This window comes from Zophobas morio, unplaced genomic scaffold, assembly GCF_036711695.1.
Source record: "Zophobas morio isolate AGI-343-1 ecotype UQ-CSIRO unplaced genomic scaffold, CSIRO_AGI_Zmor_V1 ptg000148l, whole genome shotgun sequence".
NCBI lineage: Eukaryota > Metazoa > Arthropoda > Insecta > Coleoptera > Tenebrionidae > Zophobas > Zophobas morio.
In genome coordinates, this window is record NW_026972252.1 from 235,663 (window position 1) to 250,755 (window position 15,093).

Below are 15,093 nucleotides of genomic sequence, written 5' to 3' on the forward strand. Positions count from 1 at the left end.
CTTTAATCAGTTTAAGCGAGTGCATTCAAGTCAACCACTGAAGATTTAAGGCAATAAAGAATAACTTCTTTTATTTTAGTTTTCAAATTTTTTTGCAGTTTTAGTTGTGCTTAACTCCAACCAATTCTTAGACTTTTAGAAATAGTATTATACGCTCAATTCTTAACACTTCAGGATAGACGTTTGTGCAAAAGTATTGTTTCCTTCTATCATTAAAGTAATTAACCTTCCTGTAAATTAAGTGCATTCCACTTTTTAATTCGTTAAAACAGTCGAATATACCCCTTTTTGATGAGGCTACGCTCACATATGTAAATTGTTACTGTTAGTTACAAAGGCGATTTTAAATATGAAATTAATATATTATAGAGCGAAGATTTTACTTTATTAACCCATAATTATTTACAGCGACTTTTTTAACAGTTAAAGAAGAGCTTATATAAATTCATTACCAAATGGAAGCTGGTTTTAATAACTGTATAACTTTAATTATCTTTTACTTAGCGTCCAAGCCACATATATTTCTCTTATTTCTTTATAGCAAGTGACAACTAATAGGTTACTAACCTTGCGTGTAGCTATTGTCACAGCAGTAGAATTTCTTTTATCAATGAATATAAAAAAATAAAGTATAGTAAATAAAATAAATATAAAGGAGGCCCTTTCTAAAAATTTCAACAAATTAATCTCACCATCCAATTATTTTTTAAGGTTTAAAATTTACTCAATCAGCATCTTCTTTGAAACATAAACATAGGGATATCTAAGTGAGTGGTTAAACTTGGAATTTGCATTTGTTATTTTTTGTTTAATTTCGTAAAGTATATAGAAAGACTAATAGTAGTGAATAGGTGAGGGCTCCCCTCTTGGTGAAGTGCTCATCGTCGGGAAGGCCTGGCTGGCGGGTGACCGGGCCCGATGTTTTTCGCTCTTTCGGTTCTTCGGGACAGTCCTTTTAGCCCACTAAATAGCGTACATTGGTGGGCACTCATGCCACAATCCCTGCAGTAAAGGGAATTCAGCGATTTAAGGTCTGAAGAAGACCGGTTATGCCAGTGAAGAAAAAAGGAAAAAAATAAATGGGTAAAGCCTTTGGTCTCGCACAGTCCTCTTGCCGTTTTTGGATGTAAACTGTGCACCTTGAGTGCTTTTTACTTACGGTTGACAGTCTTGTTAGAGCTTATATAATATTATTTTTTATTATTACTCATAATAATAATAGTAATTTTTTCGTTATAACCTCTTTTCTCTTCATTTATCTTATTTATCTACGTTTTATCTGTTTTAAAAATGAGTCCCACCACTGAAGAAGAGCTGCGAACCTTGGATTGCTAACTTATTAGCTGTTAACGAAGAACTCAGAAGAGTTAGACCCAACGAAAGCTAAATTTATTGAGCACATAAAAACTACTCTGGAGAAACTCTAAAGTTTAAAAGGCGAAAGGAGCTTTTTGATATGTTGACTAATAATATTTTTTACCCGACTTTACGAATTCTAGGTCAGCCACAGACTTTTGAAATATTAGAGAAAAGCGAGAACTTACAGCAAACTAAAAACGAAACGCTTAACGGTAAACTAGGTTTTGGTAGTGATAGTAGTAGTAGTGGTAGTAATATTATTACTTCTCATAATAGCGTTCCTATTAACTATATAGCTGAGAGCGACCACACTATTAGTAATAATAAATTAAGTAGAGGTAAAAATATATTAGTAATAATCATGGTGGTAATATAATTTATAATAGCTTAAATAGAGTTAGTGGGCATGGTGAAATCTACGGAAACTTGGAAAAGCCCGTAAAAGCTTTACAGCACAGCGTTAACGTTGAGATGGGTAGCGCCTCTGGCACTGCTCCTAAAAAAAAATGAACAATCTATTGAAACGATCTCCCAAAGGAAAGATATCACTGTTACTCTATGCGATGAACAAAAGTGACCCTTAGTAGTTCAACTTTTGCAAACCTCCGGCGTAAATATCCCCCAATCAAGAGATATCTTTTTGGAATCAAGCCATTTCTCATGACAGCTAACGACTACCGCTCTGTAACAGAGATCATGCGAGCTCAGGAATTTCAATTCATTACATATCAACTACCTGAAGAAAGGCCTTTGAAATTTGTCCTCCGTGGGGTTTACTGTGAACCCTATCTTTCGACCGTTGAGGAGGATTTGCGCGCTCAGGGCGTCACACCCCTTCGAGTTGCGCGAATTCACACGGAGGACATTTTAAATGGCGAACGTAAGAAGCCTTCGTTACCATCAGTTTTAGTACATATACCCAGGATTGAGAGTCCAAAAGTTTTTAGAACTGAAGACTCTCTCTTATCTTCAAAATCGAGTGATGAAACTTCGAAAAAGTATTTGCGTTGACCAGTGTCATCGTTGTCAGATCTTTGGGCACACTGCAAGCTTTTGCACTTCGGATCCCCGATGCGTTAAATGTGGCAAGGGCCACTTGACACCCTTATGCACGAAAGCACGAGATATTCCTGCTGCTTGTGCAAATTGCGGTGAAGCGCACACCGCTAATTATCAAGGCTGCAATACCATCCGCGGTGTCCAGTCAGGTTACCCGCAAAGTCCACTCCCTCGGTGCTCATTCCGTTACTCCGGAGGTGCGCCCCGTGTGAGGACAAAAACTCATCAAAACTCGCCCACTATTCCGTCAGTTTCTAAAGCTCCGGGCTACGCTTCTACTGCGAAAACTGATCAGCAACAGCAACGACCCCAGCCGACTTTACGGCAGCTGTTAGTAATTTAACGACGAATTTATGCAGCATTCTTGAAACTGTAAAAGGATTAGAATCTATTTGCAATGGTTTCTAAACCAAAGACGCGTCGCTACACCACCCGCCCTTTTACCAACCAAATGGGACAGATATACTGAGTTTTTAGAGACCATCTCTCCTGCCGTGTCCTTCCCTACCGTTTACCCCCCCCCCCTGCTGTATGGTACTGTCGCTTTACCCGAAAGCGTACTAAGCATGGCCCGCATTACTGCCGCGACAAGTCATGGAGTAACTTACCGTCCCAATCACCTGCCTGAAGAACTAAAGGCAATTACTTGCCTACGTTGCCGTCTTATTCGAGTGGTCATTTTGTCGCAGAGTGCCTAAGACAAACTTGCGCTTAATCGACTGTACAGGTGCATAAGAAAGAAGCTGACCCATTTTAATAATAAATGGGAGGAGGTCAAGCTGCACCATATGTTCGAATCAGGCAGCAGCAACCGATCAAGAATTGGGGACTTGCATCACTACCACCTCTTCGTGGAGGTAACATAGTGGTCGAGAGGGAGTGATGAAGACAAAGGCACGCTTTTTTCTAATCTCCTTGCTATCCAAAAGCTGACCGCTTACTGCTAAGGATGCGCGCCCTCAGCTGAGCTTACCCCCTCCCCGTTGCCCACGAACCCCTAGAGCTGGTTAATGTTAGCGAGGTTCATGCAATTGTCGAAGAACTACCCAAACGAAAAGCGCCTGGTCCCGACGGCATCACTAAGGAGATGCTGAAGAAATTGACATTAACAGGGATGCATTATCTGTGCTTCCTAGTTAAATCTGCGATGGTTCTTGGCGCCTTTCCAGCCCGAGGGAAGACGGTGGCCGTTGCGACGCAGCCATAGACACTTGAACTGGAAAATCAGCAACTAGTAAGTACCGACCCGTCAGCCTCCTGTCAGCGTTCGGCAAGTTGGGTGAGACCATTTTACTGTGCCGTTTAAAAGAGGCCGTCGTTGACGCTCTGAACACCTTGCCAGAGTTTCAGTTTGAGTTTCGGCAAGGCACTCAACAATCCAGCAGCCCCTCCGTTTAACTGAATGGAACATTCTCGCTTTTAACTTTAAGAAGGTAACAGTAGCTCTCTTGCTTGAGGTTGAAAAAGCATTTGAACAAGTTTAGCATGAAGGTCTGCTGCGCTAACTGCGCTTGTTATCCGTTCCTCATGGACTTTGCAACGTGCTGAAGTTATAAATAAATGGCCGCGCCTTCAGCGTGCCCGTGTGAGGTACACAGTCGCCTCTGCGCTCCCCGACAGCAGGGGCCCTCGGGGGTCTCTTTCGCCCCTTTAATTTTGCAATTTATATGAGCGAAGCGCGCTTGCAAGAAATTCGTGTACACGTATCGCCCTCTACACCAATGATACGGTCATTTACTATTCGTCGAAGTCTCCCACCTTTCTACGCAAGCATCTACAGCGCTGTCCTAACGCCCTTGCTGACTGGTGCCGTAATTGGAAAGTTTCTATAAATACGGTGAAGAGCAAAGCGCGTTTAGTACTAAGATACCCGTTCCCTTGTTGGTCCCCTTAACCTCTGATGGGGTGAAGAGTCCGTGGTGTTTTCAACAGCGAAGTACATGGGAATCATCATTGACAACAAACTTTCTTGGCAGCCGCGCGTAGACTACCCAGTGGCTAGGGTCAAGGCAACAACTAAAGCTCTTTACCCTTTACTATGCAGCAAGAGCGAGCTTTTTCTGCGAGACAGATTGTATTTATCTTACATCCAGCCATAAATGACATACGTATCTGCTGCCCGGGTCTATGATTCCACTGCAATAGCGTGGGCACTTCAAGTGCCATATGACACAATGTTTCGCGTGATGACAAACGCCTTGGTTTGTTCGAAATGAAGCTCTTCACAGGGCCCTTCAATGGGGCCCTTTAGACTTCGTCTTCCAACGTAATGCCAATGCCCTTTATCGACAGGTTAATCAGTCACACTAATCGCCAGAGGGTGAGTGAACTATTTACCAATCATGGGACGGGCACGTTATCGCCGCCTACGTGACGCGCGTAAGCACTATTTTTTTTTTGTTAATATCAAAAAAATAATGACACCTTTTTGATTAAAAGCTACTTTGTAACATGTCTGCGATAACTCCTGATTGAGAGCTCGAGTATTCGAAGTTTTTTGACTCAATTGAGTACCAGGAACTGTATTTATAAATAAATAAATGGGTAACAGGTTTTTACTCATTTATTTCTTTTCTTTTATACTTCTTTTGCCTTTTATTACCCTCCGCTATCGCCTTTGCTCGTCGTGCTATGCAAGCGGGACGCCGAATACACCACATTCAGCTACGAGTCTTCAAAAGACCTTCATTATTACAGCAACAACTACAATGCTATTATAAAAGCACTTGCTAACTGATGCCAGCGGTGAAGGGGTAACTATTAATGCAGAGAAAAGAGAGCAAATGCTTTTTAAGAAGGCGCACCTCAGTAATAATATAGTGCGTTATCATTGTTAGTCCGCTAACTTAGCGATGACACGTCAAATACGTTGCGCCCAAACCAATGCGATAACCTACGCACCCTTCCCTCTGCTGTATGCAAAAAGCGCTGCTTCTGCGAAATAAACTGCTCTTATATAAATGATGTGTTCTCACTATATTATGACTTAAGTACTTGATTGCTTAAGCACACGACAAACCATTTATAGTACTGCTCCTTAAACCCCGGGAAAACAAGCTTCCGCGGCATACGACTGGGGACCTAACTTGTTCTTTTGATAAAATACCCATTAATGCTTCTGTGTCAACAATTGTCTCAAAAACTTACATATGGAGCGCTTCCCACTGTTAGCGTAAGCAATTCGTTCCGTCTGATTTAAAGTCAAATTGCTAGAAGAGCGGTAATACCGCGAGGGAATCATCACGCTGTACCTGAAATGCGACTACTTTTGGAAAATGTGTTCGCACTCCCTATTTATAGAAGGGTCGAAATTGAAGTTTGTTGAGTTGCTCGACCCTCTGGAAATTGCCAATTGTAATAAGTTTAGTAGAGCCTTATTTTTGTCAAAAATTTAAGAGCATGGGCTTCTGCTTTTAGCCGCTCTTATAAAGTCATTTTAAATAAAGTTGTGCAATATTTTCTGTACTGCTATTTTGTAAGCTTTTTATTAATAATATACTTTTTTTTTGGTGTTTTAAGTTATTTAACTCGTGGAGTGTGGAGTTGTTAAACATATATGAAACCTTTATATTGACATGCTGATGCATTTTGTTAGGGCAATAAGAAGTTGAAATAACTTTTTTTTAAGTTTTAAAGTTTTTAAAAGTAATAATAATGAATGCCTCTTTTTCTATTTCTTCCGAAGAAGAAATAAGTGTAAGTACTTCTGAGGATCCTTTAGATGGTATAAGTTTAATTTTTTATCTTTTATTATTTATCTTTTTTTTCTGTACATTACCTACCTTTTAGATTCTCTCCTTGATTACTCCATTAAAGATTCATTTGACGACTTCGAGTTTTTTCAGAAAAAAAGGGATTTAGGCTATGAAGTTTTGTCTTCAGCTGATTTGATTTCTGCTCAAGCTAAAATCATTGAAGAAGTCAACAATATATTTCAAATACCATTTTATTCTGCAAAAACACTTTTACAACATTTTAAGTGGGAAAAAGAGTTGCTTTTAGAAAAATATTATGACAATCCTGAGGCAACGTTCTTGGAGGCAGGCGTCGTTAATCCTTTTTCTCGCAACAATAATATTGTTCAAGACGACCAAAGTAGTTCTTCTCTCGTTGAAAAAACAACAAACACCTTTATTACTCAATTTGAATCTTTAGAATGTGGTATTTGCTTTTCTTTAGTGGTAAGAAAATCTTTGTACTTTCTGGGCTGTGGTCACTACTTTTGTGTTGACTGTTGGAATGCTTATCTTGAAGTTAAGATTGTTGAAGAAGGCGTCTCCCAACTAATTCGTTGCCCGCAATCTTCTTGTTCTATAATAGTCGACGAAAAAACTGTTTTTAAATTACTTTTATCCGAAGAAGTCAAGAAAAAGTATGAAATGTTTATAGCTAATAGTTACGTTTCAGAAAGCAGGCATCTCCGTTGGTGCCCTGCTCAGAAATGTGACAATGTTATAAAGGTTGACTTGTGTTTTTTTAAATAAGGGATATAACCTTGAGTTTACTATCCTCTTTCTAAATTTGTTTGTCCTAAATTGTAAAAATTCAAAATTATTTTTATCTTAAATTACCTCTCGAGTTATTTGACTCTTATTATATGTTCTTGTTAACTGTAAAAATTAAAAAAATATTTTTTTTGATCTTAATTTCTACTTTCTTAAGTTAATCTTATTACTTCGTAAAAATTAAATAAATTTTTAAGCTTTAATTTTACTTTTTTTAAGTTAAGCATATTGCGTCTATGAATCTTTCTTTATTTAAGGTTACTATAGTGGAGCCCCAGTGTGTAACCTGCACCTGCGGGCATACTTTTTGCTTCAGCTGTGGAGAGGGAGATCACCGACCTTTGACTTGTGATTTGCTTAAACGCTGGCTAAAGAAGTGTGCAGACGATAGTGAAACTGCCAACTGGATCAACGCGTACACCAAAGAATGTCCAAATTGTAAAGCTGTAGTAGAAAAGAATGGAGGCTGCAACCATATGGTGTGCAGAAATTCTAATTGTAGGTCCGTCAACTAACTTTTATAAAATAAGTATATATCCAATCGTAAGGTAAGAATTTTCTATTACACGGCAGTTATGAATACTGCTGGGTCTGCTTGGGTCCTTGGAAAGAACACGGCACGCAGTGGTATAAATGCAACCGCTACGTTGAAAGCGAAAGTTGCGAGGCGCGATCTCGGCAAGATCAGTCCCGGGAACTACTTAGACGATATCTTCATTATTTCCAACGTTATACAAACCACGAAAATAGCCTTAAAAAAGAAGAAACTTTACAAAAAAGTGTTGGCGATTTAATGCTGGCGATGCAACACCAGCAGATGAGTTGGATTGAAGTTCAATGTATTCAAAAAGCTGTCGAAATTCTTATAAAGTGCCGCAAAACACTGACTTTTACTTATGTTTTTGCCTATTATTTGATCTCATCAAATCAAACAATTATTTTTGAAGACAATCAGAGAGATTTAGAAGTAGCCACAGAAGAGCTTTCTTTTTTACTAGAAAAGGAACATTGCTTAGAAGGCGAGGACGGGCCGCCTTACACCGCCTATTATTCGGATTTTAAAAAAAATGTTCTGGATAAGAGTAATCTGTGCAATCGGAGGTGTGATATTTTACTCGGGCACGTGCAAGAGGGTTATGATCAAAATTATTGGAACTTTTCTAGTCAAGATAATATATACCCGACTAAAATAAATTAATAATAACTTTTTATATTAACAGAAAATCACTGTTGAAAAAAAAAGCTGAGCTTAAGCAAACTATCATAACTGTATGCCTCAGTTAACAAGATGAGCCCAATTACATAGCAATTCTACCTAGAAAAAAAAAAAGGTTGGCGGCGTATTATTCAGAACAGTATATATATGTATGATTATACTTTTTTTTTAATATTTTGCGTGTGTACGTGTGTATGTAAATTGCACAGACGGCACGCTTCGTCGGCACGTAGCCTCTCAACATGGAGTTTGTCAATTACTACTTCCTTTGTTTTTAAACTAATTTATTTACTATATTTGACTATATCAGTCAACAATTCTAAAAAGGACTTGCACGCATAGAAAGAAATTAGGTTAATTATATGTTTCTTTCTATTAAACTGTCGGCTAAAGACACGGAAGGAACCGTATAACAAGACATATAGGAATAAGGTCAATAAATATAAAATAGTAGAAGATAAAAAAGAAAAGTTATTAAGGTTAACAAAATAACTGCTGTTTGCGCGTTATGTGGTACTTTAACGCTCTATATTTGTAACAATGCTGTTCCATGGAAACCAACTACTTCAGACGTGAGCCCAGTCTAGCAATTCAATAAAACCGTTTTTTTATCTTATAAGCATTCACACCAATCCATACAATACCTATAAACTTACAGGCCTCCAACTTATACCCATTAAAAAAAATACATATTTTCTTTGTTATAAAAAATTATACAATGTTGTAGTGCTAGGACTATTTCGACAGCGACAGTATTATCATGTACTAAAAGCCTATCTAATTCTCCAGTGAAAAGAGAGTTATATCAGTAAAATTCTTTTAATCCAAAGGCACATTGGGTAAGGGCTTAAAAAAAAGAGTTTATGTTATATGCTTTATGATAGTAAACTATTGAAAAAGAACTTAAGAATATGAACTTACACTACTGTAGCCCACTCTCGGAAAACTATTTACTAATCTCTTATTAAATATAATAATTCTCTTGCAGCTATGAAATTAAAGTCTTACGCTGTGCATAAGCTCCTGAAAACTTACTAAATGCCGCCTAAAAATAAAATTGTTTACCATTAGTAAGATAAATTTTAAAAGCCTTCAAGAATTAGCTTTGCACGAATTATTAATAATATTAAGTAAAGAAGGTTAAGACTTTTTAGCACAACAGTATCATGAATAGCATTGTAGTGATGCAACCAACGTTTAAGAAAAGGCTCTCTTTAGTCTTGCTGATCTTGTGGAGAAAAAACTTCCTAACTTAATAAACTGCGCAGCTAGTGAACTATTAGCTAAAAACCAACATCAGGCTATAAAATATTTAAGAATAAAATACTGAAGTTCTTTAAAACCTTGATTAGCAATTGACAGTTAAGCTTATACTTTGTACCTACGAAAGCTACTATGGTCTAGTTGAAAAAAACTTTTATTATTTTGAAATTACGTTCCGTTAAATACATAGCTATTACAAAAAAGTAGACTTCACCGATATTGTTATATGAGACACGAATATTTGCCGTTAAGCTTTGCACAACCTATAAATAAAAATTTTTACTAAAGCTAGAAATTTTGGAAAAACTATTATTAAGACTAGAGGTTATAAATCTTTTATAAGGAGGTCTTAAGTGTTATATTGCTCCTTGGATTTCACGTAGAATTTATTCAATTACAAGTATAAAGAAATAACAAGCTAGTTAATGGTGCTTTCTTGCTCAAGTTCGACGTTATCTCATTAATTTTATAAAGTAAAATATTAATACTCTGGGTACAGTTCCATAAAGTCTAGGCATAGAGAACCAAGTTTTGAGTAGGCATCTTCTAAACCTCCTTTAATAAGTTTTTCCACAACTTTACCAACTCCAATAATATGTATTGCAACTCTTGCATGGCAAACCTTATTATTTCATAGGGAAAGTATATCGTTAAAAGAATTATATAAAAGTTTTTATAAGTAATTTGAATTAAAAGAAATTTTAAAGATAACTTGTGAACAAGAGCATCCATCCTTTTCGATATTAGTTTCTAAAAACGTTCTTGTTTGTATTTCAACTTTGTCGGAGAATACGGAAGGCTCCGTCACGCAATTAAATTCATAACTACTTGGTGAATAGGAAATATAATCTGTGAAATGCAATTTTTCCAAGTCATCTTTTATTTGTCAAGAAAAAATATTTTATTAATAATATTTTTTAGCTATTTTCTTTTATAAAAGCTTAATGAAAATCTATTAATTATATATACTTAGAAGAAATTTCGGAAAGTTTGAAAGATCAAGATGTGTTTCAACTTTCTGAAAAATTAGCTTTCCGTTAGGAGTAGTTTTACTCTCTACTAGAACTTTTCTATTATTGGCAATTTTACTTTCTAATTTATAAAATTCTGGTGTAGCTCTATTAATAATAAGGTAAATATAATGTCGACGTTATATACGTATGGGTACAAGCGAAGTAGGGCACCTGATTTTCCAATAAACTGAGGGAGGCAGTGGTATCTTGCAAGAGACATTTATATTCAGCATTATAGTGCATAAATTTCTAGAATTAAGCTTCTCTTTACTTATTACTTTTGTCACTTATTTTTAAAAAATTTTAACTTCAATACTAGTTAAAAGAACTTTTAAAAAATTTATTTTACAAATATTTAATGTTTAATAAATTAGGGTTTATAAGTAAATTAATCTCTCCGTAAACAAAACTATTTAAATAGCTGATTGGTTAAATATCACAGGTTTAAAACGAATTACCATATTCTGCTGTGTTTTATCCTTTAACTGAATCCGTAATTGGAAATTTTAAATACAAATGCACGAAGCTAAGATTGTGAAGTATTTGTGGCCAGTTTCCGTTATAGCAGGTAGTTAGTAAGGCCTGGCTAGAAGTACTACGAGGCCACTGCCTTCTGGAGGCCTCGGTGCTGAAGACGGTCACGTTTAAGCCTTTTATTTGTCGCTGTTTAACCCTTGAAACAGCTACTATACATTTGTGCATTCTTGCTTAAACCTCTCTCCAAGTAGACTGACTTAAGTTAGCCGGTGTAAGCACACCTGTGGTTTCTAGGTTTCAAATACGGGGGATATTGGAAGAAGGACGATGTTTAATCACTCCTATCGTTAGGGAAATTCGAACGGTTTCCTTTAATTTTACTAATTAAATAACTGTAATAACAGTATGATGCATATAAAAGTAACAACACAATTCGCAGAGTGCTAAAAAAAAAAGTAGCTATATAATTTAGCCAATTATGATGAATAGATCATGTCACTAATTCAGTAAGTTATTTATGTACAGTTTTAAAGAATAATTCAGTAAGTTATTTATGTACAGTTTTAAAGAATGTAATTTGTTTGTGGCAAAGCATTATTCACTTTAATTGAAGATATTAATTCATTAACCATAGAACACAAACAGTTTGAAGGATTGTGAAAAAAATTTTTAGTTAAAAGAAAATATACATTTCGTTTGAAAAAACAAGCTAAAAACGATTTAAAACGCAGAAGTTAGTTCTCTCGAATAAGAACTATTTTAAAAATTGTAAAAATGGTCCGTTTGTTCTAAGTAGCAAGTCTATTAGTTTGTATCATTATTAAAAGAAATTATAGCGTTCACCTTCAGTTCTTCGTAACTAAACTTCTAGGGCAGTTTTTAAAAGAATATTTCTTAAGTTAGACAAAGCTTTAATTGGAGGATAATTTGCTTTATTATATTCATTGGAACGGTAATTACTGTAATCTTACTGCGTAAAAAAATCACTTCGTTTCAGGCAATCCATAATAACCTAAAAAATCTTGAAAAGTAATTTCAGAGCCGACTGTTATTGGTTCTAAAAAAAAAAAAAATCAAGGAAAGAATTTTTAATATTTTGTGAGCTTACATCTTAAAGGAATCTTTTATTACCGGGTTAAGCCAAGAAATTAAAGTTATTAAGATAAAATATATTAAAAGTAAGACAAGTTATTACCCAATAAAATGCATCTATACTCCAAAGTTAAAAGAAAAGAAAAGCCGATAAATATTAAACTAACTCATATTGTATAATAGAATTTGGGCTACATTTTATTGTACAAGGTTTATTATTTATTTAAATTTTAGCAGGTTGGTGATAAAAGTCTTGAGTCGTAGTCGTATGAAGTCTTGTTTGCATTCATAATTTTTTTTTTTTGGCTGGTGAATAAAGAAAACCGCTCTTTTATATTACTATGTTAAAAATGAGCTCGATAATCGAGATCAAGCTTCCACTATTTCTTAAAAAAAAATTACTAAAGTTTCTTTCAGTAATTTTATTTAATAGCCCGACAATTGACGCTCTAATTAAATAGCGCTAACTAACTGGCACTAACAGTAAAGTTGAATTGTGTTATTAAATTTCATCATTGGTGCACTGCCGAGAGCTAATTTAATAGTTTAGCCTTAATACATTAAAAGCATTGTTTACTAAAGATGTAGTCTTAATTAGCCTTTCCCCATATTTTTAACTAAATACTTTAATTTAAAAATATTATGTTGGCATATTAAATAATAATAAACTAAATACTTATCAATAAGTAATTATTTTTTTTTTAGAAAAAATTGTACTACTTTTAAGCAACAATCTGTCAAGTGATTTGTGGAGAAGCCATGCTGGGGGTTTATAGAGTCCATACCAAATAAATTTGATGGGTAACTTTTTAGCCAGTATAGAAGGTAAAAGGCTGTATCATACGTTTAATTGCATCTTTTAATTAATCGGCTGTCATTAGTGAATAAAACTTAAAAACTTTCCACTTGTCATTTCGCGTTGCCATTTTTTCTTTTGGCTTCTTACTGCTTGCTTATTGTTTTATAAGGTGTGTTACGTGTTATATGTATACAATTATATGTAAATCGTTGAAGACTGCCGTAGTATAAAACTTTAAATTTTATTTTTTTTTAAGGGCATTTTACTCCCACATTATTGTGTTCTTTGAACTTAATGGAATTAATGACTTGTTTAACTTAATATAACTTATTAGTTCATTAAAAATGGCGGCCACCATTAGAAAAAAAATTGTCATTGTTGGTGATGGTGCCTGTGGAAAAACTTGTCTTCTTTTTGTTTTTTCAAAAAAACAGGTTTTTTACTTCTGCTCCATTTTTTTACTGTAGAAAATTGTTAAAAGGGTTTTCTTTAAAGTTTAAAAATAAACTTATTACAAGAAAGTTAAAGTTGCATGACGTATAACTATAACTTTGTGTTAGTTTCCTGAGGAGTACGTCCCTACCGTTTTTGAGAATTACGTTGCGGATATAGAAGTTGATAATCGGAAAGTAGAACTTGCTTTATGGGACACGGCTGGGCAAGAAGATTATGATCGACTTCGTCCATTGTCTTACCCTGATACTGGTCGTGTATACTTCTCCTTTACAAAAAAAATTACTTTATATAATTTTGTTAATTCACACATTTTTTATGGGGTTAAACTTGTAGCATCCACTTCTATTTTACACTAAGTAATGAGACTGTTCAATCACGTTCTAACTCTATTTTTTTTCTATTTTCGTTATAGTAAGTTTATGATATTAACTTTCCTCTAGATGTTGTCTTAATGTGCTTTAGCATGGATAGTCCCGATAGTTTGGATAACATCACAGACAAGTGGGTCCCTGAGGTGAGGCATTTTTGCCCTAACGTTCCCGTCCTGCTGCTTGGTTTAAAGATGGATGTTCGAGAAGATGAAAAAGTCAGTGCGGAACTAGCAAAAACAAATCAGAAAGTTATCACTCCGGAGCAGGGACGCCAAGTGGCGGATGTCATTAAAGCTCACGACTACATCGAGTGTTCAGCTAAACAGAACATAAATGTCGAAAAAGTTTTTATAGAAGCCACACGCTGTGCCTTGGCCCGTCCAAAAATTTCCCAAAAGAAAAAGTGTTTGCTTTTATAAAAAAGATTAAAAAGTTGGGGCGAACGGTTTTTTAAAAACCTTGCAGACTAGTTTATTTTTCGGTTGGACCTTTAAGATTACCATTAAAAAAGTTATTATGATTTTTATATTTTAAGTATAAATAAAGATTTTTTAATAAATTATTATGCTTAAGCTGATTTAATAAATAGCACAGTTATATTAATTGCTTTAAACTTTGACAGGCGCTTCTAAGTGAGTTCCTTCTTCATGTTGCATCTTTAGTAAGAACAGTTAAATTATCTTTTTAAAAATTAAAATTTACTGCTTATTCTTCTAAAACCAAAAAGATATGATAGCTTAATATATCTTTATAATAGTAATAAATAGTTATAAACTTTATTCATCAAGAATTTATATTGCATTAGTCAATGTTTATTTTTGGCTCGTTGGAAATTTTTTTATGTTCATAGCGAAGTTGTGTAACAGTCAGCACGCACTTGGGGGTGTTATGTACTATAGTTTCAGAAAAACTAAAACATGTTAATACTTAAAAAATCTTTAGAGCCTGATCTTTACAAAGGAGGTTATCGAGCAATTTTTAAATAAAAACCGTCAATACGCACCCGTCGAGCTTACCCAATTACGACGATAAACTGAACACTAGTAATAGCACTACTATTACTAATGTTAGCATTAGTAACGATAATAAATATAATGATAAAGATTGAAAATATTTTTAACACCTTTTGTATAATACTTTGATAATTACTTAGTTTTACTAATTTATTATATATCTAATTAATTTTGCTTTTTACTACCTAGTTACTGTAAGGTCCCCCTCTGCTGCAGAGTCTACTCTCTCCACCTTTTTATAATAGAATAAGAGTTAAGCAGTAAAATAGACATACGTTTCTTGTTTGTAGCGTGTTAACCTAATAATAAATAAGCATTAGAGAGTAAAGGAAGGGCCAGATTAAAAAAATAAAATAAATCATTTAGGTTATGTTTGTGCCATGATGGAATTATTAAGGTTAAGCAACTTATGACTACAAAATCGTGGGGGCTCCAAATTAGTATAGCTGCGTTATAAATATATAAATTGT

General features: G+C 34.9%; 1 protein-coding gene and 2 long non-coding RNA genes across 7 annotated transcripts; 2 read left to right on the forward strand and 1 right to left on the reverse strand.

Moving 5' to 3' along the window:
* The first annotated feature begins 876 nt into the window (after positions 1–876).
* Positions 877–4,976, forward strand: LOC135145436 (uncharacterized). 4 transcript variants are annotated; one of them, XR_010283450.1, is made up of 3 exons: positions 877–3,851; positions 3,903–4,797; positions 4,858–4,976. It is a non-coding gene; the product is annotated as an uncharacterized LOC135145436 (long non-coding RNA). The 4 variants fall into 4 exon arrangements; XR_010283449.1 differs by having other exon boundaries at positions 877–3,697; positions 3,761–4,797; XR_010283448.1 differs by having other exon boundaries at positions 877–1,437; positions 1,500–4,797.
* A 4,601-nt stretch (positions 4,977–9,577) lies between these two features.
* Positions 9,578–10,272, reverse strand: LOC135145399 (uncharacterized). Its single transcript, XR_010283439.1, has 3 exons — positions 10,115–10,272; positions 9,891–10,024; positions 9,578–9,665 (listed from the first exon to the last, which is right to left on the reverse strand). It is a non-coding gene; the product is annotated as an uncharacterized LOC135145399 (long non-coding RNA).
* Positions 10,273–12,911: 2,639 nt separating this feature from the next.
* LOC135145405 (rho-related GTP-binding protein RhoA-C-like) lies at positions 12,912–14,105 on the forward strand. Of its 2 annotated transcripts, XM_064077502.1 has the most exons (5): positions 12,912–12,952; positions 13,118–13,217; positions 13,344–13,488; positions 13,680–13,753; positions 13,802–14,105. In XM_064077502.1, the coding sequence occupies exons 2-5, from the start codon at positions 13,128–13,130 to the stop codon at positions 14,027–14,029; spliced, it is 537 nt and encodes a 178-aa protein (XP_063933572.1). In that variant the 5' UTR covers positions 12,912–12,952; positions 13,118–13,127; the 3' UTR covers positions 14,030–14,105. The 2 variants fall into 2 exon arrangements, with proteins under 2 accessions (XP_063933572.1, XP_063933571.1); XM_064077501.1 differs by having other exon boundaries at positions 13,680–14,105.
* Positions 14,106–15,093: the final 988 nt, after the last annotated feature.

Bases quoted from the DNA above. Each gene is read 5' to 3' on its own strand.
- LOC135145405 (XM_064077501.1), top strand. From the start codon at position 13,128: ATGGCGGCCACCATTAGAAAAAAAATTGTCATTGTTGGTGATGGTGCC. The intron at 13,218-13,343 runs GTTTTTTACTTC...ACTTTGTGTTAG, and splicing joins TTGTTTTTTCAAAAAAACAG to TTTCCTGAGGAGTACGTCCC. The intron at 13,489-13,679 runs GTCGTGTATACT...ACTTTCCTCTAG, and splicing joins ATTGTCTTACCCTGATACTG to ATGTTGTCTTAATGTGCTTT.